At 34.7% G+C, this 25,065-nt stretch overlaps 1 protein-coding gene across 6 annotated transcripts in view; it reads right to left on the reverse strand.

The window, feature by feature from the left end:
- The window catches only part of STXBP5 (syntaxin binding protein 5), a 117,439-nt gene that overhangs the window by 10,978 nt on the left and 81,396 nt on the right, over window positions 1-25,065 (reverse strand). For 2 of the 6 annotated variants that reach the window (XM_075036033.1, XM_075036027.1), the window contains 6 exons: window positions 18,896-18,961; window positions 15,229-15,288; window positions 15,087-15,134; window positions 7,901-7,951; window positions 3,454-3,693; window positions 1,597-1,966 (listed from right to left, as the gene is read on the reverse strand). In XM_075036033.1, the coding sequence (XP_074892134.1) occupies window positions 1,597-1,966; window positions 3,454-3,693; window positions 7,901-7,951; window positions 15,087-15,134; window positions 15,229-15,288; window positions 18,896-18,961 (835 nt within the window). The remainder of the gene's footprint in view (window positions 1-1,596; window positions 1,967-3,453; window positions 3,694-7,900; window positions 7,952-15,086; window positions 15,135-15,228; window positions 15,289-18,895; window positions 18,962-25,065) is intronic. The other 4 variants (XM_075036028.1, XM_075036029.1, XM_075036031.1 and 1 more) reach the window with 4 other exon arrangements.

Here is a 25,065-nt window from a genome sequence, read left to right on the forward strand (position 1 = left end):
AATCTATGACAAACAAAAGGAAGGAGAACTGGTAACATGACTTTGGAAGCAAGTTCTACAGGTAAGAAATAAAAAACAATGTTCTCTTATAAGCACATCGCCCAGAAACAACACTTCTGCCATGCACTTATCTAAACCAAGAATATTGCTAAGAGTGAGTTAGTAACAGAGAATTGCCTTGCTTCAGACTGATGGAAGCACAAAACATCGTTACAGCTTCAAGACAAAATACAAAAACATTAGATCAGATAGGATAAGCATGACATCCATGACAGCATTTTCAGAGTTTCAAACAAATCTGTAACAGAATCGTAAGCCCTATCTAAATTTTTATCAGTAGGTAAGTATTGGCCATCTTGGGAATGATACAATGCTTTGACAACTTTACACATACAGCTTTTTTTTTTTTTTTTTTTTTAAACACATTAAGTCCACTTCCCAACAGGAATTCATGTTTATGGAATGGAGTTAATCCTTGGGAATTCAACTTCCCTACACAATGTAACAATTCAATATTTATAATTTAGCACCTACCTCTATGCAAAGTTCATTAGAAAACAAAACAAATCCTGAGGAAAACAGGATGTCTCAATATATGGTACCTACACATTATTTATTAAGTTCAGTTTTCATTAGGGGAAATAACAATGCTTGTCCTAAAAGGTGAGCAGCATTTTGTAGAGATGCTTAGAATATATGTTGGGGTATACATCAATGGAGTTAAAAGACTTAATCAAAACTTATTTTTTAATTGTAGTATGCATCAGCTTTGGTTTTATTCCTAACAATTTCCTGAAGAAGTATCTTTTAGAGAATTTCCCAAGCTGAAAGCTTGTTTTTGCAACCTTAAAAATAATGTTTTAGGAATTTTACCAGCACAATTTTAAAATGCCATGTTCCACATTCATCTTAGCATTAGCTGTGACTAAAATGTAGGTGACAAGGGTATAGGTATATACACACTGCTGTTCAGAATAAAACACCATTTGAAAATGCTCAAGAAAAAGGACATACTAAAATTACCTAAGTGAAACGTAAGTACATTCAAACATTACTTCTACACATATTTAAACGCATAACTTAAACCCTTTACTTTAGATGACATGTCTTAAAGGCCTTAAACTTGGGCTATAAAGGCAAGATTAATTGCTAGTGGTTGTAGCATAGAAATAAGTAAGCTACACAACAAAACGGTAAGCTTGAGGCATGAATGTGATGCAAACAGCTGCACAAAAATATGCAGAGTTGAGGTCAGGTACCAGCTGAAGGTCTAACTCAAGGCAGTTTTCTCCATCAGGGAGTAAATTCAACTTTGAGACAAACTTCATCAACTCATGGACCGGTATCGCATATTTGGAACTATTTGTTGAATTGGGGTAACTTGAGCTAAACTAGTAAACTTTTTCATGTGTTAAGGGCATAACTAATAGGAATGCATAATCAAAATTATCCAGGCCCAAGTGTTAGAGGTTCATGAACACTGAGTGAATGTACATTTTTTTTTAATTTCATATTTGTATGGAAAAGGAAACTTTTTTATCTAGCAGAAGACTATTTTTTCTTTTTATGTTTAAGTTATTATCAAACAGGTCTTACCTAAAAGTCATAATATGTCCATTGGCACAGAAACATGCAAGGCAGATACTGTTACTCAGTGACACTATGTCTCCACGAAGAACAAAAGAAGTCTCTGTTATGTTTTGCTTATAAATACAGTTCTGAGATGGCAGTGAGATAACTTTTGCTTGCTTTTCTGAACATATCACTGCATATTGGTTTTCACTGATTTCCTGAGAGGAAGAGGGGGACACTGAGACAGGTCGTCGCTTTTTCGATTTATCTTTTTCATCTTTATCTTCAGGAACATTGAGTTCTCTCCAGGGTTCATGTGCTGGTGGGACCAAAGATCCTGTGGTATCCAGAAAAGCCATTCTCAAGATTGCCCCTTTTAGCCTCAGGATGGTTCCTAGGAAAAAAACAATTGAGCACATTTCTAAAACAGTTATCCTAAATTGTCTTTCAAGCTACAAAATACTCCTTTCAGAAGCTAGCACAATGAAAACAAAACTAGAACTTAGGCTTGCCTCTGTAGCAACACAGATGTACCAAAACCTTTGGATGTTTATCTAAAAACCAATGAAACGTGCAAGAGCACGTATGTATTCAAGAAAATGTTAAACCAGTTTTCAAAGGTTAAGTGTATGCATACTCTTCCATTAACTTCAATGGAAATGTATACATTTATTAAGAAATCCAAGCTGAAATGCACACGTGTATTCAAGTTCAGTGTCACAAATGCAACTCATTTCATTCTCTCCTGAGGAGTACACAGTGTGCTTAATGTCAACAATAAATATTAGTCAAAGGTGAGAACCTCCTTTTTCTTCAATACAGACAGGTTCAGAAACAAGCAACATGGGTTTTCTTCCCCTGCAGTTCATACTTGAATGCAACTCCTTAGCATAAAATGAAAGAAGAAAAGTTTTCCCTCCCCACTGTTTAAGTCACTATCTCTGTAGGCCAGATCTCAAGCTAATACATTTCTTGTATTACTTATATTTATTCACACATAAGTAAAAACATGAACATTTGCTAAGTACACAAAAAAACATACACATGGCAGTATCCTTTTAAGGCTTATGCTGCAGATACAGTGATTAAACATACTGCCTAGTCTGCAGTCTTGCCTTCATGATCATATGTTACCAAATCTGAATACTGCTGCCAATACCATACTCGATAAGCACAAATCACATATATGGTCTAGAGGTCACGCTATTCCTAATAACTATTTCAATGAAATAGCATTGCAATTCACATGTCCTGATACCAGCTGTGTGAGCAAGGTGGAGCAGAGCAGCATGTCATGTTCTGCATGAGACAGTGGTAGCAGGAAAGCTAAATCTATACCTAACAGCATATTCAGCAAGCCATTAATATATAATTAGAACAAAATCAGTTGCTGTGTATCAGAAAAACAAGATACAAGACCTCTCACAGCAATCCAAATGAATATTTTATCACTAATATTTAAACCTTGTTCAATATACAACCCTTAATTTGTATTCCCTTTTCATGATGCAGGAAAACTGAAAGTTTCCTACCTCATGATTAAAAAAAAAAATAAAAAATTTGAGCATTTGAAATACTCATCTCTTCTGCTATCTCTGTTTAACAATTGCCAGGTACTACATGAAGGTTAGCAAACGTGTTTCTCAGCAAGTATACTTAAAGTGTTATTTTTACATTACACGAGATCATATTTTCAACTTTGCAACTTTAAAACTCTGGTAATGAAGTAACCAAGCTAGATCATTAACCTTAGTAGCTAAATCAATGGAATATATATTAATTTAACTAATCCATAACAGAGAAAAACAGTTTCTTTAAAAAAATATGAATGAGAACAATACTTTATCGAAGTATGCTTTAGCCCATCTGCTTTGTACGTACCACTAGGAGAAACAATTACTGGCTGAAGAAGTCTTTGCTCTCCTCCTGGGGGTAAATTCAGTACAATGACAAGCACTGTACCCAGCGTGGTCCCAACCCACAGGCATGGGGAAGGCGATGTATCAGTCTTTCTTGTGAAAGTCTCACAAAAATGAAGAGCTGAAATTGCCTCGCGTGACTCTTTATCAATGCTAGTTACACTAGAACTCCGGGATCGACTGAAAGAGTTGTCTTTGACATCTGAAAATAAATCAGTTTAATTAAAAAGAATAGCAAAATGCAGGGATTAAGAGAATTTGGATTTTCTTTTTTGTTCTTTAGCATGAAGTATATTCTAACTACCATGCCATTGATTATTACTCCTGTATTCTTCCTTAGTCATATTTTCTTTTAGCCCAGTTTTCAACACCGTATTCTGAACAAAGTGCCCAATCTTGTTTTGCAGAGGTTGCTATTAGGTAATTGTCACGAACACTTGTTATGCATATTTCTGTCTTCATAGGACAGAGAATAACAGTCATCATCAAACAGGACTCTTCCTTTAAAAAAAAAATTGAATTACAAACCTCTCTGCAAATTAGTTCATTGATCAGATGAAAAAAATATTGGCTTCCATAGAACACGGTTTAATAATCTTATGAAGTTGCAATTAATTTACTTTAAGAACTGCAGTGACATCCAGACAGCATGATACCACATAACCTGTAAGGACTCACAATAATATTGTCCCACTTTAGGAAACTGTATGGAGGAGGTCTAACAGGCTATTTACACACACCCACACTTTTAGCAAGAGAAACATCAAATGCTACCAAATGCCACCTGGCACTGGTATGAAAAGCTGAAGACTTCCCTTTTGAATACTGTACTGTAGTGCCAGAAACAGCACTAAAACTTTTCAGGCCATCTTGCTCACTGCTTGGCAAATAAGGTTCTCTTAAAAGAGAATGAATTCCAATATTAACAAAAGCTCAAACCAGTAAACTTACTGCTCCATTCTAGCTGTGCACTATCTGCACGTGTGGTGATACTTAACACATCAGCACATCTGAATTTATCTGTGCATTCACAAATTAATGCTTTACTTTAACTCATCATTCCAAAATTTTGGCACAAGACAAACCTTACTAGTAAAAGTTTGATGCAATTTATATCATGACTTCTGAAAAATTAAGTTATTGTTTTGGATCTTTGGGTAGGGTATAGATGCAACTGGCATCTTTAAGGACATACTTTCTGGAAGTATCACTATGCTAATTTCATTAAATTATTGCAAAACTTTCTACAAAGAACATCTAACATGCATTTGAAAAGCATACAAACTAGTTTTCAACTGACTAAATACAGACATCTAATCAACACAAACAGTGAACCTTCTCAGGAGATATTTGTCTCATTCCAGCAAGGATAGAAAAATTATCATCCTGCTGAATTCTAGCTAAGTCAAATGTAAAACATGGATTACAGAAAGAAACTAGGTCAACCACTCAGATGTTGACATGCTAAGTTTTCACATTTAAAAAAATCAAATCCAGAGTAAACCAGTGAAAACAATTATTTGTTTTTTATAGTTCTTCTAATGACCACAACCTCTTAAGATGCTTGTTTTTTCAGGCATGAATATTTACTAACAATGCTTTTTTCAACTCTAACATGGATTAATCAGTCTGAATATAATCATACATTAACTGCAACAGGCATAAAATTAAATGTGCATTTGTTGAGCTGCATCTGGTTGAATATTTGAAGAGCATGTGTACAAATTCCAGAAGCATTGGAATGGACAGGAAAAAGCCCCATAAAAATTAACTTGCCAGACAATACAGGCATTGTGGAGAGTGGCCAACTTGTTCACAAGAGAGAACCAAGGGTAAAGAGTTTAACTGCCTTAGTGCATATTATTTATCCTGAAGTCAAGGAAGAATCTATGGTTTGTTAATAGATTAGTTTCAGACGAAGAGGAAGGAACAACAGTGTGACGATCCACTACACACCACTTCATCAGAAGGATGGAAAGATGAGACTCTCTTGAGCAACTAAACCGAAGGATAGGACCTTGTGGCAATGGTACCTTAATCACTTGGATTACAACATTGAAAAGCAATGCTATAATGCAGACTAGAGTGTGTTCAAGATAACTTCTGCTTTAGAAAGTGGAGGATAAGCACATAAGAAGCACATACTTTAGGTTTTGTTATGGCTATTTAGGGAGGAAAAGGGGTAGGTTAAAGATCTAAAGCAGAAAAGTAATTTGAAAGAACAAGATCATGGAAGAGTAGATTTCAAGAAGCCATGGAAAGAAAGGAGAGAAAATGATAAGCATAATGAGCTTGGGAGAAAGGCATTTCAGGTGTCTCCTAGAGCCAGTAGATACAGCCACATAAGTGACAAAAAAAATACAAGCAAGTTGACAATCTTTGAAGAACACTATGCAAAAGCTATCCCACTAGAAAAGATAGAAGTAAAAATAAAAAAAAGATTATAATTGCCTAAGGAAGTTATTTACAGACCTGAAAACCTAAAAGAATTTTACACAGAACAAAATGAGGCATCTAAGTGCAGATATCCATACATATGCAAAGCCAAGCAAAACCAAAGGCTATTACAATTCAGAAGTTACAAACTATTTTATGAGTATACCAGAAGTGAGATGACAAAAAATTTTCCATTATTTCAGCAGAAAGAACAGCAAGTATTAAATGATGTAGAAAATGCTGAAACTCTTTCAGGATTAGAAAGCGCTGAAAGACTTTAAGCATTCTCTTTTCTCCAGTCTTCATTAAAAAAACAAAAACAAAAACAAAACCACAACACATTTAAGTACTTATTGCTATCAAAGAACTGGGAGTAAAACAACAGTAGAATTAGAATTAATTAGATAATATTTAAATACAAATGTGTTCCAGTTTGCAAAGTATGACAAAAGTCACCCTAAACTGAAACCATCCCTAATAAATTAGTAAACATAGTAAGGAAGAACAGAAACAGACTGAAAAGTCAAATCAAATTTTTCTGCTCTTTCTTGCCAACAAGGCCAGTTAAATCCCTCTAGTTCTGGGCACAAGAGCTTTAGAAAGATGAAGAAAAATTCCAAGTTCAGAGGAGATTAACAGAAGCCATCCTAGATTTAGACAACATAACCTAAAAAAGGAGAAGGAACTGAATTTTGTAAAAAAAAAAATCTGTAAAAAAAATGAAGATTAGAGATATGATGACAGCTTTCAACAGCATAAAAGATGGCTAACAAAAAGACAGGGAGCACTTGTTATCTCTGCTCATTGTGGAAAGGACAAGAAAAAGTTAATATGGAAGCAAGGAAGTTTGATTAAATAACAGGAAATTTGTCTGAATATAAAACATTGGAACTTTCTGTCTGGGAATTTTTCTAAAAACTTATTTATTGGAGGCTCATGAATAGATGAGAGGTTAAATTGTCAGACATGTGGATCCTTGCCATAGCAATGGATTAAAGGATCTCTGAGGGTTCCTTCCAACATTTCTCTGAGTGAGCTGTAATTGTAAATTGTAAATCAGGGTGGTCCAGCTCAGTTTCAGGATATTCCAGTGCCATGGACTCTTTCCTTGCCGATAGCAACAGTTGCCAAATACACAGCTTTGCAGCTGCCAGTCTGATCCTGGTCTGTCTTCTGGTGGGGTTGTGGTAGCAATTCTGCTGCAGGAGGGGGAGCAAGCTGTGGCAGGCAGAAGGCAGCTTTCACATTCAGGCTACATTCTACTGCTGTAGGTCTACAGCTGTCCCCCATCATCTTTAGAGAACAAGGCAGGAGAGCTGGATCTGATCTACAAGCTGGCAAAGTACTAAAAAAATAATAAATCTACTCATTTGTATGATGTTTTAGTTATCCAATACAATGACCTTTAGTACTAACAACCTCAACTGAACTGCTTCTTATATAGAAGAAAGTTACTGTGCTTTTTCAAGAAAAAAATTCTCAGACTGGTCATCCATCCAAACAGCTGTATATTATTTTCATTTAGAGAGAGTGGTCACAAGACAACATTTGTAAAACTATGTCCAATTATTTGTTGAGTGGACCTCAACATATCCTGTTATTCTTAAGATATTTCATTTTTCAATTTAAAATGTATCAGATGGTTCAAAACAGGAAGCAATTTTCCTTACATTACCTGCTTATTCACACTTTTGCTATCACAGCACTACCGATAAAGTGAGTGACAGATGCCTAAAAATTATGCTGAAAGTGCGATAAGCCACATACAAGATTTGCAGGCTTACCTTATGATGACAGCAATGACATTTTGTGCCTGAGAGCCCCCAAAAAGAGTGGAATTAAAATTTTAGTTCTAGACTTCAGATAAATGCAACAAAGTCATGATAGTTTACATAATTTAGGACTCTCACTTTAATGTACTCACATTCTGTAAAACAGTTTTAGTAAAAATAAAATCAACTATGTAAACTTACCTAAATCAGGCTTTAACTCAGTTGGCAAACTTAGCTTCCTGGACATCTTTGCTGAAAAGTGAAGTATATCTTTTTTTTAAAAGGAATAAACATGATTCTGCTGGCCTTTATTTGCTTCTTTCCCAATATTTAATATATCATTGTTTATTGCATTAATTGCAGTACTTAACAGGATTTCTACTAAAGCACAGCCTCACTTCCACAAGGGAGGGGTGCAAAGTAAAATGTGACAGATACCAAAATCCCCAAAATACAGCACTTTGACTTTTGCCAAGCTTTATTTCTCCTCAGGCTTCAGGCAGAACTTGATGGATTGGATGGAGTTGGCTTTGGCTCAACCTCAAGTTTCATCTCCTCAGGTGAGAGGACAGAATACAGACTCTTGGCTATTGCAAGAATGTGCACTGAAGTTTACATAAGGTTAGCATCCCATCCCCTCTTCTTCTGCCCTACTTCCTGATCAAAGCCAAGATATTTAAAATAGAGAAAAGATGAACTTTTAATTACACTAAAACATTAATGCACATGTGTAAAAAGCTAGTAATCTGAGATGCAATCCTTAACCATGAAAATGTTACAGAGAATAGTTATAAAATCAGCAGCACAGAAACACTTGCAGCACTGTCAAACAAAAGATAGTATAATATTGATTATATTGCTGAAGTCAAAAACAGCACTTGAACTCATCCCCGACTTGGAAAATTCTCTTTATAGGAATGGAAATCTTGTGGTCCATTTAAAATGCAGTACAGTATTAACAAATGCTGCTATCATAAAAGTCATTAGTAAATTAGTAGCCATACATCCCTCTTCCAGCTTTCAACAATTACTAGAGAAGGAATAATTTTGATGTAGCTTAACTACTAGACCAGGGCTAGACTCTGAATTTATTTCCCAGCCACACACTTGAATTCTGATATATCATTTAATTCTTCACCATCTTGTAAAGGTAATACTTCTCTACCTAAAGCAGATGTGGACAATAGCCTTATAATTCTAGGAGTACCTTGTAATGGATACCAGTCATAAAGCAGCCTGAACCTTGCTGCTTCTCTCAGCTAAAAATAGTTAATTTATTCTAATTATCATTTTAACAGAAATCATGCAGTTTTCTACATATCCTGAAAAACAGCATGTGATTTAAAGTTACTTCCAATCCTTCAGAAAGTGAAATACTTCATTGTATCATCAATTACGCTCATCAATATTGCAAATGCTAGTTATCTGAATAGTTGAACAGTTTTATTCCTGTCATACATTACAAAAATTTGAGAATAAGACTCCAGAAATAATCTAATTTCCTTCATGTGTCAATGTTACTAAGTATGTCCTATTCAAATTAAATTGAAATTACTTACTCTCAGAATGAAATGCTAGTCACTTTATTTTAGCAGAGGCTGAAACTGAAAAGGGCAGTCTGACTCCATGTTTTCTACCCTCATCCTTGCGTTGGCACTGGCATCTGCCTAGCTTAATGGGGAGGCCAAAACTCATTTAAATGAAATTTCTGCCAAGGGTTGTTTTTAACAAGATCAACTCCTGTTCCAGATCAGAGCTCAGCTATACAAGCAGAAAAGCACGGTACAAAACAGCACTAGTGACCAGGAGGTCATCTTTTTGCTGTCAGCTTGAACTTACATCAGCTTGAAAGGAGATCATGAAACCTCACCTGGAATTGTGAGTTACGAGATGGGCATTCGTCATCATAAAACTTGTTTTCTGTGTTAGACATGTAAATCATAAAAACTGAGATACTGAACAAAAGCTCAAGTATGCACACAGAAAATAAACTTGAGTTATTTTTGGCTTTTCACAGCTTTTACCATGTGTGAATACCAGCAATGATTAATTAGTCACTTTGAAGACCAGAGCAGTCACTTTTGGCTTTTCAAATAGAAGTGTTTAACACATAATTTTAAAAACTTGGAGAAAACTGACAAAAAAAAAAAAAGATACTAGGTAGGAGGTAATATAGCAGGTAATAAGCAGTACAGGCAACTGTGTTAGATTCTAAGAGTCAGTCCCCCAGTTTTAGCTTTTTGCTCCTTAACAAAAGGCCAGCTGTGTGAACTAGTTTGGTAAGGTAAAACAAATTTGTTAGACATCATTTTCTACAAACACTGATCTATGCCTCATTAATAGGACAAGAGAATACACAAATTGTTAAAACGGATGTCATTGCTAGAAAATGTGCATTAATGTGCTATGCAAAAAAAAAACATTTCAAAACATACATTAATGTGTCAAACCCCTCAATAATTCAAATGTAAATAGGAAACAATAAACTATTTACATAGCAGTACTGCCATCTTGTGTTTAAAGAAAAAAGTGCCTAAAGATGCAATAAGAAAATAGGAGTATTTTGCCAGCTAAGCCATTTTTAACTAACATTACTTAGTATAAAAGAAATATGCTTGTATTCATATCTGGCTTATGGTTTACAATAGTTTTGGAAAATTCAGTTTTGCTATGCCCCAGATGAAAAACAGCAACATGATAGACAACTTTTATGACACAAAAGATACAAATCAGAGAAATGGAAGAGATACGATGGAGATCTACATAGAGAGCACTCAGTGTCAGGCTTTTTACTCCAGTTGTACAACAGGGCAAAGGTGGCGGTGACTACTCCTGCTGGATGTAGCTGACCTCAAGTACTAGCTGTCATATCAGAGTTTAATACCTCTCTTGGTGGTGGTGGTGGTCGCTGAAGTATTTACAGCAAAGACTACCTTTCTGTGGCTGGTGTGCACCAAGGAAACAGAGACAGGGGAGACATTTTGCTCCTCCTGGCACATTGCTGCTCAAGGCAACAATGACTGTTTTGCCTGTGTTTAGAGCTACATTTAATACTCCTCTAAATTAGAAAACCTAGAGTCATACACACGGACATACACCCCCTTTCTGTTGCTAATATGTGTAACATGAAAGTATGACGTTAGAGAACTGTCCAAAACCAACGTTCAAGATTCTTGGAGATTTCTCATAGGTGAGGCTTGAGGGGGCAAGGTGTTAAAATACGAAAGGTTACCTTGACATAGTGTGTTGCATTTCAGCATAGGAGTCTCAAGCAATTTAATGACGAAAAACTGAAGGCTGAGACATGACTGAACTATCAATAGGAAGCTGTGGCTTAAAAGTAATAGTCACATTTTATTTGCAGTGGGTTATCCTGAGCTGATACTTTAGAATGTATAAGCACATCAGTTTGAAAGCTATAGAGTGATTACTCACACATTCCTTACTTAAGGAAACAGTCTAAACCCTTTAAAAAAAACTCTAAAGATTATAAAGGAGACAAGCGCCTTGGTGTTTTTACAGACAAAAGAACAGTTTACATAAAGCCCATTTCATTTAACATTTCATGAGAAATAACTAAGCAGCTTAGAATTCGTTAGACATATCAAAGTTGCCAAATTATTCTGTATTTGACAACTACACAGAAGTGAAAGATTAACATTACCAATTTCAAGATGCTTAAAGAATTGAATACTGTACTGGTGACAGTACAATAAAGAAATAGATTATCAATGCTGAAATCTCTAAATTTGATATCAGAGTAATAAAGCCATTTTACAAGAAAATGTAAGAAAAGGTGTACTTGATATATCCAAAATTAGACCAAAGTACTAAAAACACATTCAAAGAAACAGTCTTGCTCTGACATTAAGGCAAATAAAGAACTTATTATGAGCATCTTAAGATTTGATTCCATGAAAACAGCATTAACAGTCAATGACTTTAGCACTGTTTGAAAAATTTAGGTGTACACTTCAAATGTAACAAATGTGAGAAGCCTTATGTCAAGAGTAACAGCAGGGATTACAGAAGTTTGGAATTAAAGCTGCTCTGCTTAGATCTGCCTACAAATATTGTTTGTAATTGTTTTTAAATGTATAAAATGCAAAAATAAATCAAACCAATTTTCCTGAAAAGTATTTGACGTGTAGCCTACTGGAACAGTTATGAAGGTCTGAGAGTCTACAGTATTTTGCATGTACCTTTACTAAGGCTTCCAGAAATGGAAGTTACAATAACCCTTAACTTCTGACCTGATTTGTAGCTGTATATTTAATTGCATATATCTCTTCATGCCAGATAATTAAGTGACCAAAGTATGAGTAAAACAGCTTAAGATTTTGCTTCCACTGAAGTTGGATCACAAAGCCTTTCTATAAAAATGACATGGCATTAGAAATTAAATGCTTCCCACCAATTCTTCTTCCTGTAAGTTCATCTACATTTGATACACTTCTCTGTACTACTTCACAGCACATTATTTATACTTTCAAATAGTTGCCATTCCCAAGAGAAATGGCTGCTTTTAATAATGGCCACAGTATTTTCTATAGTTTCTAGAAATGGTTAGTTAAACCAAGTATCTCCACATATCCAAGGTAAATGCAACTTTTCCAAAGTTCACCTCTGATGCAAATAAAAAGGAAATGTGACCCAAAAGCAACATACTCACAATAGGTCTTTAACCTGAGTTACTATTCATTCCTTAGCATGGAATATTCACAACTGACTATTCAGAAAAAAAACAGAAGACCAACTGATCTTAACAGTATATATGGAAAAGCTGAAGTGTTGGTGCATAAAGCATTTACATTTTGGTTTATTTATGCTATTTTTGCAGTCTTAGATGGTTTTTGTTCCTTTAACAAAGCAAGAATCCTTGTCTGACACTCAGTAATGACAGAAATCTGTAGAAATGAAGATGTCTTTACATAAATTCGAATAAAGTGATTAAATTGATAATGGCTTCATATTTCTAAATGCATGTGTATTATGTTACTACCTTACAGCCCTATCACTGAAATGAAATTACTTTGCAAGCAGTATTCCCTTACTTATTGTTCCCATGTGACAAAAACCACAGGAGTGATATTAAAAGCAACTGAAATTATCAATGTAAATAATTCTTGTTCTGTTTCACAATCCATTTGACAGGTTATATTTCACATATTGACAAAGAACGGAAAGAACTTGAACTGACTGCACTATATGCCAGTGCAAAGAGCTACAACAGTCCTACGTACAAATTCATCCATGTGAACACAGTTGATGGTAAACAGTATTTCATACAACATGAAGTTAACAACAGTAAGTGACACTCACATTTTACAAAACTCATTGTCCATTCACATTTAGTTGGTAATTCAGATTAAAACAATGAAATGCAAAACCATGCAACTATTAACACCAAAGAAGAGGTGTTTTACTTATATGGAAGAGCTTAGAATGTCAGTTAAGAAAGAGCCATGCAGAGTAAACATGCCAGGTAAGGTATAGAAAACATGGCAGTGAAAAAAACCATTCAGTGCACAGCATCAAACCACTCAGAAGTCTAACAGAATACAGATGAAATAATTAAGTTCCTTCAAACTTCCAATAAACTGTGCAAGTTACACAAATCACAGTATGGGCTGACTGGGAGACGCTTATGAATTACATGTCAAATGCATTATTGTCTCAATTAACTCTGTGTTTAACTTATGCCCTGAAGAGTGCATTACTTGTAAATAAATGTTTTGCTTTTTTAGCTGTGAAAAACATTCACAATACTTTCAGTTGAAAGGCTTCAAGCTGAAGCAGATGTCAACAGTTCTACAGAATTCATTAGCATGCTTTATTAATACTGTAACTTTACTCCGAAAAAAGTAAAAAAAATAATGAAGTCGCAGTCAAACATACTATGTTTTTTGCACAAGATAAGTTGTCTTAAGTTCAGAAGAGACTGCTTTAGGACAAAGAGGAAACATTACATCATCAACAGGCATTGATACAACATGTACAAGAGTAAGTGTTGTTCTTGTTAGAAGAACTGAACGTAAGTTTCTAGTTAGCCTGAATTTCCTTTAGGAGAACATATTAATCAGTACTCATGTAAATGATACTCAGTTTTTAATAATTAGAGATGACTTGACATATTATTGACAGCCATTTGCTTTCTTGAATTATATTCAGGCTTCCACTGTCTCAGAACTCATCTTCCATAACATTTCTGTTACCACTGCAAGAAGGGCTCAACATAGTACTAAAAAAACCAGCATATTCTTACTCATCCTCATTCTGTACCTCAGATTCCAAAGAGAACTTCTTCATACTCATATTTATCTCACTGAATTTTAAATTATTCTTATCTCAATTATGGAATTGTGATGAAAGAGATTAATGGTTTAGGATAAAAGTTAAATTCTGAAACAGCAAAACCAAGGGAGATTACCTGAAAATAAATCTCTTCCTCCCTATGCTTAACCTATGGTTCCACACAACCTATGAAATAGTAATTTAGCAAACAGTTTTACTATATAAAGTAGTTTCAACCTTTTGATCTGACTAAAGAGATGAAGTGAAATCCTCCCACAATGATATACTAACATACTAAACGAAAACAAAATGAATCATTTACACAGTGATTCTGAAATGAAAATAACCATATCCCGGTTATGGAAGAAGAGTCCCTTCCCCAAAATTAAATCATACAGCCTCTCGCCTTCATTTATGTAATGGCCCAGTTGTCAGAAGCAGAGTTAATTTCCACTCCAATCATAAAAGGGTTCAATCTACCTGCATACAACATATTCCAACACAATTTTGTCACCAAATTTTTTAGACACAAGTCTGGAGCTGGTAGAGTATTGTGTCACTGATGGATGCAGAAAAGTAAATACAGTTCTGGAACAGTAACGGGGGGTACATATATATGACCAAGTCCTCTTCCAGACAATTAAATGAAAACATGATACTACCTCTATCTTGACCATAGTCATATGGAAATCTGACCATATGGCTATGAATGCAAGACATAAAAAGAAACTAAATCAGCCACATGTTCTCAAAGAGAGTGTACCTTTGCAAAAGTAGTGGAATAATGTTGTCACTTGCATAGACTGAACTCTTAGTACAGATTAGAATTTCACCCATCCAGAAAATAGAGAAGTGCAATTGTAAAGTCAGAGAATTTAAACCACCAATATCATTGATTTTTTAGAAATTATTGTGCCCAGTGTATTTAGTACAGAAGCAGCCCACAGAATTACCAATTAGCATACAGGATGAAAAATTAATAACTTAATGCATTGAAATTTGAATTTTATTTTGTTTTTTTTTGCTGCTGGGTTAGTGTTGCATAGAGTACGGCACTGGATTAGGAACAGAGCAGAATTTTTCTAGTTCCTACCTATGTCATTGGCTACCATCTTGGAAAACTTTCTGCTTTTGGTCTTCACTGTAAATAATATTTTAATAAAAAAGATCAATCTAAGTGTATCAAAGGATGAACTGAAGAAAAAATAAGATTATAGAAAAGAAAAATACTGTACCCTTTTCTATAAAATTATTCATTTTTTGATCATCATCAGAATTGTTTGGTGAACCAGAACCTATGAGTGAAGACAGAATGAAATGGATATACAAAGATATATATTTGACACAAAACCAATGTATTAATACAAGCTTTGAGTTTAAGGAAAATACAAAGATATATTAAAATATCAAATACTGATACTGGTATTCTCTGTAGCTGTACTAGACACTATAAAGTCCAAATTATTTTGGTATGACAGGAATTCTGTGATATTGAGATTAACCACAAAAATTATAATGCAAGGTAAAATGTTGCAGAATACAAATTTATTGCTAGAAATATTTCCCTCATTGAATAAAACGCTTATGTTTAATAACTAGATTGCTGTTCTAATCATGGTTCCAGACACAAAGATTAACCTAAATTATAATTCACAGAACACTGCCACAACAATAAGCTCAAGTTTGAAAATTTGTTTTTTTTTTCCCAATGCAGTAATTCACTTTGGGGTCACAGTTCTTCAACTGTTCTGCAGCCAACTCGGAGCCAATGCTGCCACCTAGGATTTTTCTGAATCCTTAATACTGAAAAACCAGTGGTGGCTATGGGCCACAACTTGAGGCTTATGATTGTCATGAAATTAAAGCTCAGTTCAACTAAAAAATACCAAATGTCATTGGATTTTCTATTCTTATTTTACACTTTCACAATATAATGCAAACATTTTGACACTCATGAACACAAAACTTGACAGTTTACAACACTATGCAATGTTTTATGGCTCAGATAAATGCCACTGGAGCCTAAGCTTATTACATTTTAACTTCTGTAGGAAAAAGCAGGAGATAAAGTTATTATTTCTCTTGCATTTTCACAGTATTTCCATAGTACTGTCTTATTAAAACTGTGGGACACTCTCCTAACTTGCATAGGCAGTTAGTCCCTTTCACAGTCCTCTGAACTGTATAACCACCCACTGGAGGAAGTCTAATAGAAGTTAGCTTCCACTTCTCTTCACCTGGGCACGGAAAGGTGGAAGAGGTGGAAGATTTAGATCACTTGAGCAAATGCAGACTTCAGCCCAAACAGTGACTAGTCTGTTTTACAGATCATATTCTAACAGTCAAAGCCAATAATGCACTTAATTGCAAATCCCATCCTCCAATCTTAAAGCTAGTAACAAGCAAACTTTTTGTGCTAGTGTATTTTTCTCTTTACTAGAGAGCCTCTAGACTGGAAAAAGTTCATTTAAATCTGGCCTCTGTCCTGCATCTCAAGCTTAGCAATTCTGTGCAGCCGATTTCTCCAAAATGTCCTCTCTTACCTCTCTGAAAACTGTATGCCATTTTCAAGCTTCCTTCCAGTCTTGTGCTCTTGCCCAGAAAGATCTAAAACTTAAACCAAACCTAAGGAACTGCAGCTCTTCTGTCTTCACAAACACCACCAAATGATTTCCCTACCAGGGAGGTGCCTCCCTCCAAGTACATTTCCCAAAGGAAAACTGGAGAAGCCTGCCATGAACCTTATCTCATTCACCGAGAGCTGGGAGGAAAGAACAGAACTGAGGGAAGCAAGGCACAGTCCAACCTTGCTAGTTCAAGATTCTATTTTACAGGGGAACACAACAGTGGCTTTCCCCCTCCATCTTTTGTCCATTCACTATTTTTGGTACTTTAGACTTATTTCTCTTCAATATTGTGTGTGTACCTACCTAAGACATTATATACTCTTTTCACAGAATAGTCAGTTCTCCAAACTTCTAGATTTTATTCTAATATGAACTAACTTCAAAATAGTCTTCTCAGATAGTCAACTCAAATTGGAGATTGATTTCTACCTCTGCAGGATTAGGAATTTACCCCTAATTCTGTTTCCTTTCAGGAATTCATTTGAATCCATCTATTCTAAGTAGCCAGCTTTTTTGATCCTCTTAAAGAAATATCCAGATTGCATTAGTTTTTAACCTACTTCAGCAAACACAACTCAGGAGGGAGTGAGGTAGGTAAACACAGAGGGAATGGAGGCAAATTGTTAAATTTAGGATTTTTCCATATAAACCTTGATTCGGGCTTGCTTTCACTGTACTGTTAGTAGAAATGGTGAATTGAGTTTTACTCCAACTCTAAATTAGGAAAGAAACCCTCTAATTCAATTTAAATAGTGTTTTAAGTTTTAGCAGTACCAGTTGGAAGTGGTTTGGGCTGACATTTGAGTGATGCTGGAACAAGGGGAAAAAAGGATACAGATTAAGGGTTACAACTCATTAGCTGTTCATTGTACACATTTTATAGCAGTCTATCACAAAGTAGACTGGACTGTTTAAGTGAGTCAAATTTGAATACCTTACTAAGAACAATAATTCTCCTCAACCTTGAGAGTGAAAGTGATTTACTGCAACTGCAGCACTGCACAACAAGGTATTTGCAGACATTGGTCTTGATATTTAAAAATTAAATAGGAAAGATTCGCTTTATTCTAAACACCATTAAAAATGATGCTGAAGTTGACTACTTCAGCATGCCAATTCTTAGCATTACACAGGTTTGTCATGAAATCACATCTTCAGTTAAGGATTTTTAATTAAAAATTTCCAGGCAAATTTTACTTTAATTATAAATAAATCTGTTACTAAGAAAGGGTTAGCAAAAAAGAAAATTACATTGACTGATCCACATGAGTTTTGCACAACTTAAAATTGACATCAAAAGACTGCAGTTGTCAAATCAGAAATTAAAATTTATGTTAAAATTTCTACTTGAGGTACAAACAGGATATTTTGTTTTGTTATGCTTTCAACTTGGCTTTGAAAGGTACAGGCTACAATACAAAAGGAATCTATCTTTAGATTCCTATATTGATTACCATTTTGTACTACATTGCAAAGAGCAGACTACTTTAGTTACTTGAGTAAACCTGCAATTTTGTCCTTTACTCTAACTTTGAATGAAACAGATAAAGTGACATATTACTTCAAAAGTTTTCTCACAGTAATAGAAGATAAGCGACAAGTTTTTAGCTACTACATGAAACATTCATCTTGAATGCTATATATTGACATGTACTATCAAGCATTTACATGGCTATAACCTCAACTAGGCGATATTAAACAAAATACTAAATAGTATTACATATTGCTGAAGCTGTCATTTAAAGTATTCTTGTACAGCACTGGCAACTGAGGGGAAAAAAAAAAGGGAGGGGGGAAGCGTGAAGTAGGGAACTCCTACTTTGTAAGGATGCCAGTTTCTGAAGACCTCTGATTCCAAAGAAAAATAGTAATTTACCACGTATGAGGAAGCAGAAGTAAACTAGCTCTTTTTACAGAAATAATCTTTACCACTTTTGAGGACTCTGAAACACAATCACATGGACTATTACAGGAATTTGTGCATCTCTTATCAATGTTTCAAAATTCCGTTGTGCAGTATGTTCCCTGAAGCATAAGTATTTCAGATTATATCTCTCTTCATTCATCTTTATGACATATTCCTATTGCATCTCTTAAATCATCCTTGTTTTAAAAATGCAGCTGTGCAACACAGCAAAATTCATGACAGCTCAAACAGTTTGTGAGAAGACAACAGGTTTGATTTTATATAATTACTTAACTAGTAAGTGTTGACTTAAAGCATACCATCTTCTGGGCAAATCAGAAGCTGAAGATCAGAGAAAGTTATGATTACCTGAAGTAGGCGATTTGCAGCGGTCTTCTGGCACCATTGTACCTTCATTAATATCACAAAGACCTGCTGGAACACAAAACCAGTATATAATAAATACAGCTGCTATTTTATACCTTCTTCCGCTACAGTTAGGAACTTCATTTCTTATTGGCTACAAACCAGCCAGTTGTGATAGAATTTCTGTTATGTATTACTTTTCTTTTTTTTTTTTAAATTGAACATTACCCACAGTGACTGTAGAGTCACTTCTTCCTACTAAAGCTTTCTTTACAAAATATGCTTCCTCATTAAATTTCAATGAAAACCACCATATTTTCAGCAAGTCAAGACTTACCAGAACAGTTATTTACACACTATAGACATATATTAAGTACAAATATTTCTGTTTTGAAAAAAATCCTAGAGTTATATTAAAAATATAATTGCAAAAGAAAGTCAGATGAAAGAGGATCTTGAAGATTATAACCACATGTGCAGTATGATGCGTGAAACTACAGTGCATTTTTTTTTTAAAATTATTTTCCCACTGTTACAGTGATACACTTTGTATTTGCTGTTGCATTGCCACATTTGTTTTCCAGCAAAACTCCCTATTGATGTCACTTACAGAATTTAGGTTCTAGGGTGCTTACAAAAATGTTCTTTCTTGTATGGAGGAAATCCACTAAATTATTACATTGTCAAATCTGATCATTTGAATAACTGTAATATGTTAATATCTAAAAGCTCATTCCTTCTGTTTCAGTGAAGGAAATAAAGCATAGGAGTCCACAATCAGATGCTAAAGATGGAAGTTGCCTCATAAGGGTCCTAAATATTATTCCACAGGACTAAATAGAAGTATACAAGGTATTTTTCTATTTTCCTTTTTGACCAGAACTTGCTGTCAAGACTGCCCACAATTAAGAAAAGTGAATTTTATTGATATTTTAAGGCTAGTAAAGCATCTTCAGGTTTATATATTAAAGTTTTCCTTCAGAAATGTCGTGATGCGATACTGATACCAACAAGCATGTAATGCTTAACACTAATAGTTAAGAAATATTTGTTAAAATGAAAAGTTTTTGCATGCACACAAATATTTCAAATAGTCAAAAAGCTTGAGAAGTGTAATGGTAATGGCTAAGGCAACAAGGGCTTGCACATGCAAAGCCTGTCTATACAGCTGTATACTACACATTCACTAATGCATCTGTACATACCTGTTAGATGACAACAAAAAGAAATGGGAACAGCACTACTCTTCTATCAAAGCTTCAAAATTTCCAAATACTATACCAGAAGTTAATCATTTAAAGGAAAAAAAGTTCTCCTGAAATACCGTATCCATGTGGAACACATTAAAGTATGTTGCCCTCACACACAGTTTCATTTATGCAAAACAGTCTTTTTTAAGATTACTAAGAGCATGTACAGCTTGAACCTCAAAACTCAAAGGCTAGGACTGATGTGAAATTGTCAAATGATCTTCAGGCTTGGTTAAGCCTATACTGAACAACAGTCCGGGAACTGATTTAAATTCTAAAATGTATGGTGAAATCCCAGGTGGAAGCTATACCTTTCTACTACACAGAAGAAAGAATAAAGCAATTCATTTATTTATCTATCAGTAAATCAATGAACACTCTGGGATAATTGTGGTACATATTCTCTAACAGAGTATGATTTGACATCTGAAAGCACCAGAGTTTTAAACATGCAAGGGGGTCTAAATGTTTTGTACTAGACAGGGTAGTGTAAAAAGATTTTTTCAAAAATCCAGGTGCTGCTCTCCCAACAAGCAATATAAGTTTTAGAAAGTAGCAGTGCTGGGAGGACAAACCTGTACTGTGCTTTTAGAAGTAGTTGTGTTTCTAGATCATGCTCCTTCAGGAACCAAACTGAACAAATCCAAACATGCACTTCAGGAACTTTCCTGTAAATATTTTAATTCTTTATCTTCATAGGAAAAGTTTAAGTTCTCACACTAGTTTTCCTATGAAAATTCCTGCATTGACAGGAATAGTCTTTAGCCAAGAATGACGTCACACACCTGCATGCTTGATTTCTTTTTAAGAAGTCTTGAGGCTATAATTTGATTAATATACATCTTAATAACTCAGATCAATTGATCCAACAGAAACCCCCCAAAACATTCTCTCATCATAAACCTGTGCACTAATTTTATGCATTAGGTAGGATTTATCCCACTAAAGAGTAAGTGAGCATAACGACAATCATTATGGCACATAAACCTTGGAAATCTAAGCATAGTCATCACTGCTATTATTTAAAACAGGGAAGAAGGAACAGAAATAGATAAAAAGTAATTCTACCTATGATTGTATTAGTATTTAAACTAAGCAGAGAATAACAAGAATGATCTAAGTCTGTGAACTATGAGGGTTTGTCTGTGACCAATGAGAAGAAACTGGTGTAACAATTGTTATTGCTGTTCATCTTAAAAACCCCAGGTGCCCTGATAGAAGCAGTGTGTGCACTGGCAGTAAAGCAGCTCTCCTGGAAAAGTTTTCTGGTTTCAGGGTTACAGCATATGTGCAAATTGCTACGGATTACAAAAGCAAATTGATCCAAGAGTTTCCATTTCAGAACTGTAAAGATCACAAGCTGCTAGACACAAATATATGGAAAAGTGACCTTCTAATAAGCTTTTAGCTTATCTCTCTCTGAACTCTAGTAGCAAGAAACTTGAAACCTCCCCAAATGAATGACCAAAAAAAAAAAATCAAATAAAGTCATTCATTAAAGACATAAAAATTACCATGCAGCATTAAAGACTCCCTAGACTCACAACTGAAATTAACTGATGTATAAAGTAAGTTTGATGAGACATTTGCCAGCTTTTCCACATAAGCTTTAGGCAGATATATCTCTGAAGAAACTACAATTTGACTGGAAACCAGCCTAATGAAAAATTACAGCTAGAACTAGCTTGATATGAAGATGTAAAAGTTAGAATTAAAAACAATTAACCTGAAAAACAGAGTAAAAAAAATCGTCAAACCCAACAAACTAACTTCCTGATTCAGTTCTGGACTTGGCTTAGCCACAGCTGATGTCGGTTTGGTTTAGTTGATGTTCAAGTTAAAAGTTCATATAGCTCATGTCCACATCCAGTTCAAGGAGAAAGGGAATAGGGAAAACAACTAGAACAAGCAATCCCAGAAGAGTTCTACGCATGTATTTTCTTCAGGTTTGACTCAACCCCAGTTCTGAATCCCTTGTAGATCACATTCAAAAAAAGTTTTTTTGATGTATAATAAAAATTTTTTAAAGTCACATGCATACAAAAAACTGCTTCTATTTTGTCAGAATCCTAAACTGCCTCTGGTATAGCTAGGAAATACTAGCTTATAAAAAGATGTATTATATTGTACTAGTCGAGAAATCACATAAAATCTTGTAACTCCCACCAATAATAAGTTAAGAGTTAAGATTGGTGTCCTATGTGAACTCAATTATGTAACTTAGCATGGAAAAATAACAGCTGTCCATAAGTTCTGGTGTTTAGTCATAAAATTACCAATTGTTTGATAATTTGGTACCAATATTGACTTTCTTAATGGCTCCTGTCCTATTTAGCAAACAGTATATCAAGCAAAGGTCTCTAAACAGTTTAAGCCTCCACTGTGTACGGTTTTCATCACACTATAAAGCTTTTACTTACACATTTTATGTCTTCCAGTACATGGCCAAAGTTGGTTTCTACCCCCGCCCCAAATACTATGATCTCAAGGCAAAGGTTGACTTTGTTTTTATCCTTGACAAGTACCTGATGACACTGTCTAGCAGGCCTTCACAAAACACATATACTGCATGCTTCACAAACTATAAATTGTCACCCAAAACATGTGAGTAATATACCTGGTTATGAATCACTGATAAATTCCAAAACACGATCCCAACTAGGAGCTTGTATCTGTTGAGCTAGCCTGAAAAGACAGTTTACAGTCTAGCTAGTGTAGAGAGCCTTGTCTCTAAATAGATGCTGCTTTAAGACGGGAATCTGAATTTCTTTTCTGAGTAGAAAAAAATAAGATGACAGAAACATACATCATATTCTTGCAACAGAACTGAAGGGAAAAATCTTGCATTTCCATTCATATTTTAGAAGATACGTAACTCTTACTCTATGAACTTTTTTTTTCAAAAAAGTATTTTTAAATTTTCAATTGGTTTACTCAGGACATGCCATTTACTAAATTACAAATATGTACGCAGATACTGATGATCTATTACATAGACATTTTATGCTGGAACATACAGAATAGCAGGGTTCTTAATGAGGAAGAACCAATTCTTGCTGCCTTTTTTGGGCAAAACCTATGGAAGTGGTTGAGTAAGAGAATAATGTTTTCTTACTCCTTTCTATACTGAAATAATTTAATTTTTGGTTCTATCAATCTTGGGCTACAATGTACAGTAACAATATGCTGCTCTGCTGCATGCTGTCTGAACCCGAACTTAACGTAACTAATTAAGAACTTGTCCAAATGCATGCACAGGTTAGTATGATTTTTTTTTTTTTTAAATACATTGTGGTTGTCTCCGAGAGAATGGGAAATATACTCAGTTTCTCCAAAACAAACACATTAAATACATAAGCACTTTTTCTAGGAAAATTTAGAAATTAAGTACTAGTACTCCCTAGGTTATTAGAGCTGTACAGTAGTTGAAAATGTCTTTATTCATAGAAAAATAAATTTAGAAGTATTAAGATACAAATGTTTTAACAATAAAGAATTCAATAAAGGCATATCTTTCAAAACAAAACCAAGGAAATATTAGTTCCTTGTATTTCTGAAGACACTAAATGCAGATATTAATGTTCAAGAAAGGGAGAATGCAAAATCCAAATCTTATAGTTCCAATCCTATAAATATAGGAAAGTATAGTTCTTTAATGTAACAGACTTATTTGTGAAAAATTACATAGCAATAATGCTTTATTATTTAAGCTATTGAAGTCTGGGCAACATACATTGAAAGAAGTACAAATAATGAGAAATAGTAAATGATAACTCTAGAGAAGTTATTTTCAGTTTTTAGAAAGACTGTAGCTCCAGCTGACCAAGATACTGGCAGGACAGTGGAGGGAAAGAGAATTAACTACATGGTTAAGAAATTAACTCTTTTGTACAAAACCTGCTTTAACATATTCCTAAATTGAATAGTCCAGGTAAATTCAGCTTTACAATCGTTGGGTAACAAATCAGTGGCAGATCCTGGTTTTCAGTTCTGTATCATCTTAAGGTGGAGGCATTTCTTTTATGCCTAGCTCCCTTTGTCCCTTGGCAGCAAAGGATGGAAGACTATACAGAAAGCAGTATTTGGCTATTGAGCCTACCCCTCTCTGCCTGTCTGAAAGATTTTTTTTTTCTTGTTAGGAAAAGAAATTTCCCAGAACTAAGAGAATTGGACCACAATCTCAAAGGGTGTTTTTAGTTTCGGTGGGTTTTTTTTTGTTTTGTTTTGTGGTTTTTTTTAAATTTTTTTTTATTTTTCTTTTACTCCAGGTCGTTCTTCCCTTAGCTTAGTTTTATTCCACTCTCCTTCATTAAAAAATGGGATGAGATTACCTACCTCTGCCCAAGGGCTGGAGAAAACTGGCATCCTAGGGAAAGGAACAATGTTATGCTTTTAAAAATCAGCTTTGTGTTATGTTCTCCAAATTCTTGGATGCTGTGAATGATGGAATAAGTCAGAGAAGCCCTCAGGTTAATCATGGTTCTGATGGGCTACCTCCCTCACATAGGCACCCCACAGGGCTGTCCAATACACAAACACCTCCACTCTTAATCCCTATGAACATCATCTTTGTAGAAGTAAATTTTCATTTGTAACAGACAAATCACTGTCTTTTACGACGTTAAGTATTATTATTATTAATAATAATAATAATAATAATAATCTAACACTAGAGTTCTGAAGCTTTTTCTGCCAGAAAGGGGACCAAGCAAAGGGAAGCATCTAGCCTCAGATCTCAAAAGAACACTAATTTTGGCGAGTAAGATCTCAGGTCTGTAGACATCAGTAACTTCTGAGACAGCATCTCCTTTTGCTTTTGATATTTATTTATTCAAAAAATGCAAAATACAGATACTATTACGGTTGGTTTTTTCCCTTCAAGTTTCTTTTAAAGATGCCATGAACAAGGAACACAATAGATGT

Source organism: Buteo buteo, chromosome 9 (genome assembly GCF_964188355.1).
Source record: "Buteo buteo chromosome 9, bButBut1.hap1.1, whole genome shotgun sequence".
Classification (NCBI taxonomy): Eukaryota; Metazoa; Chordata; class Aves; order Accipitriformes; family Accipitridae; genus Buteo; species Buteo buteo.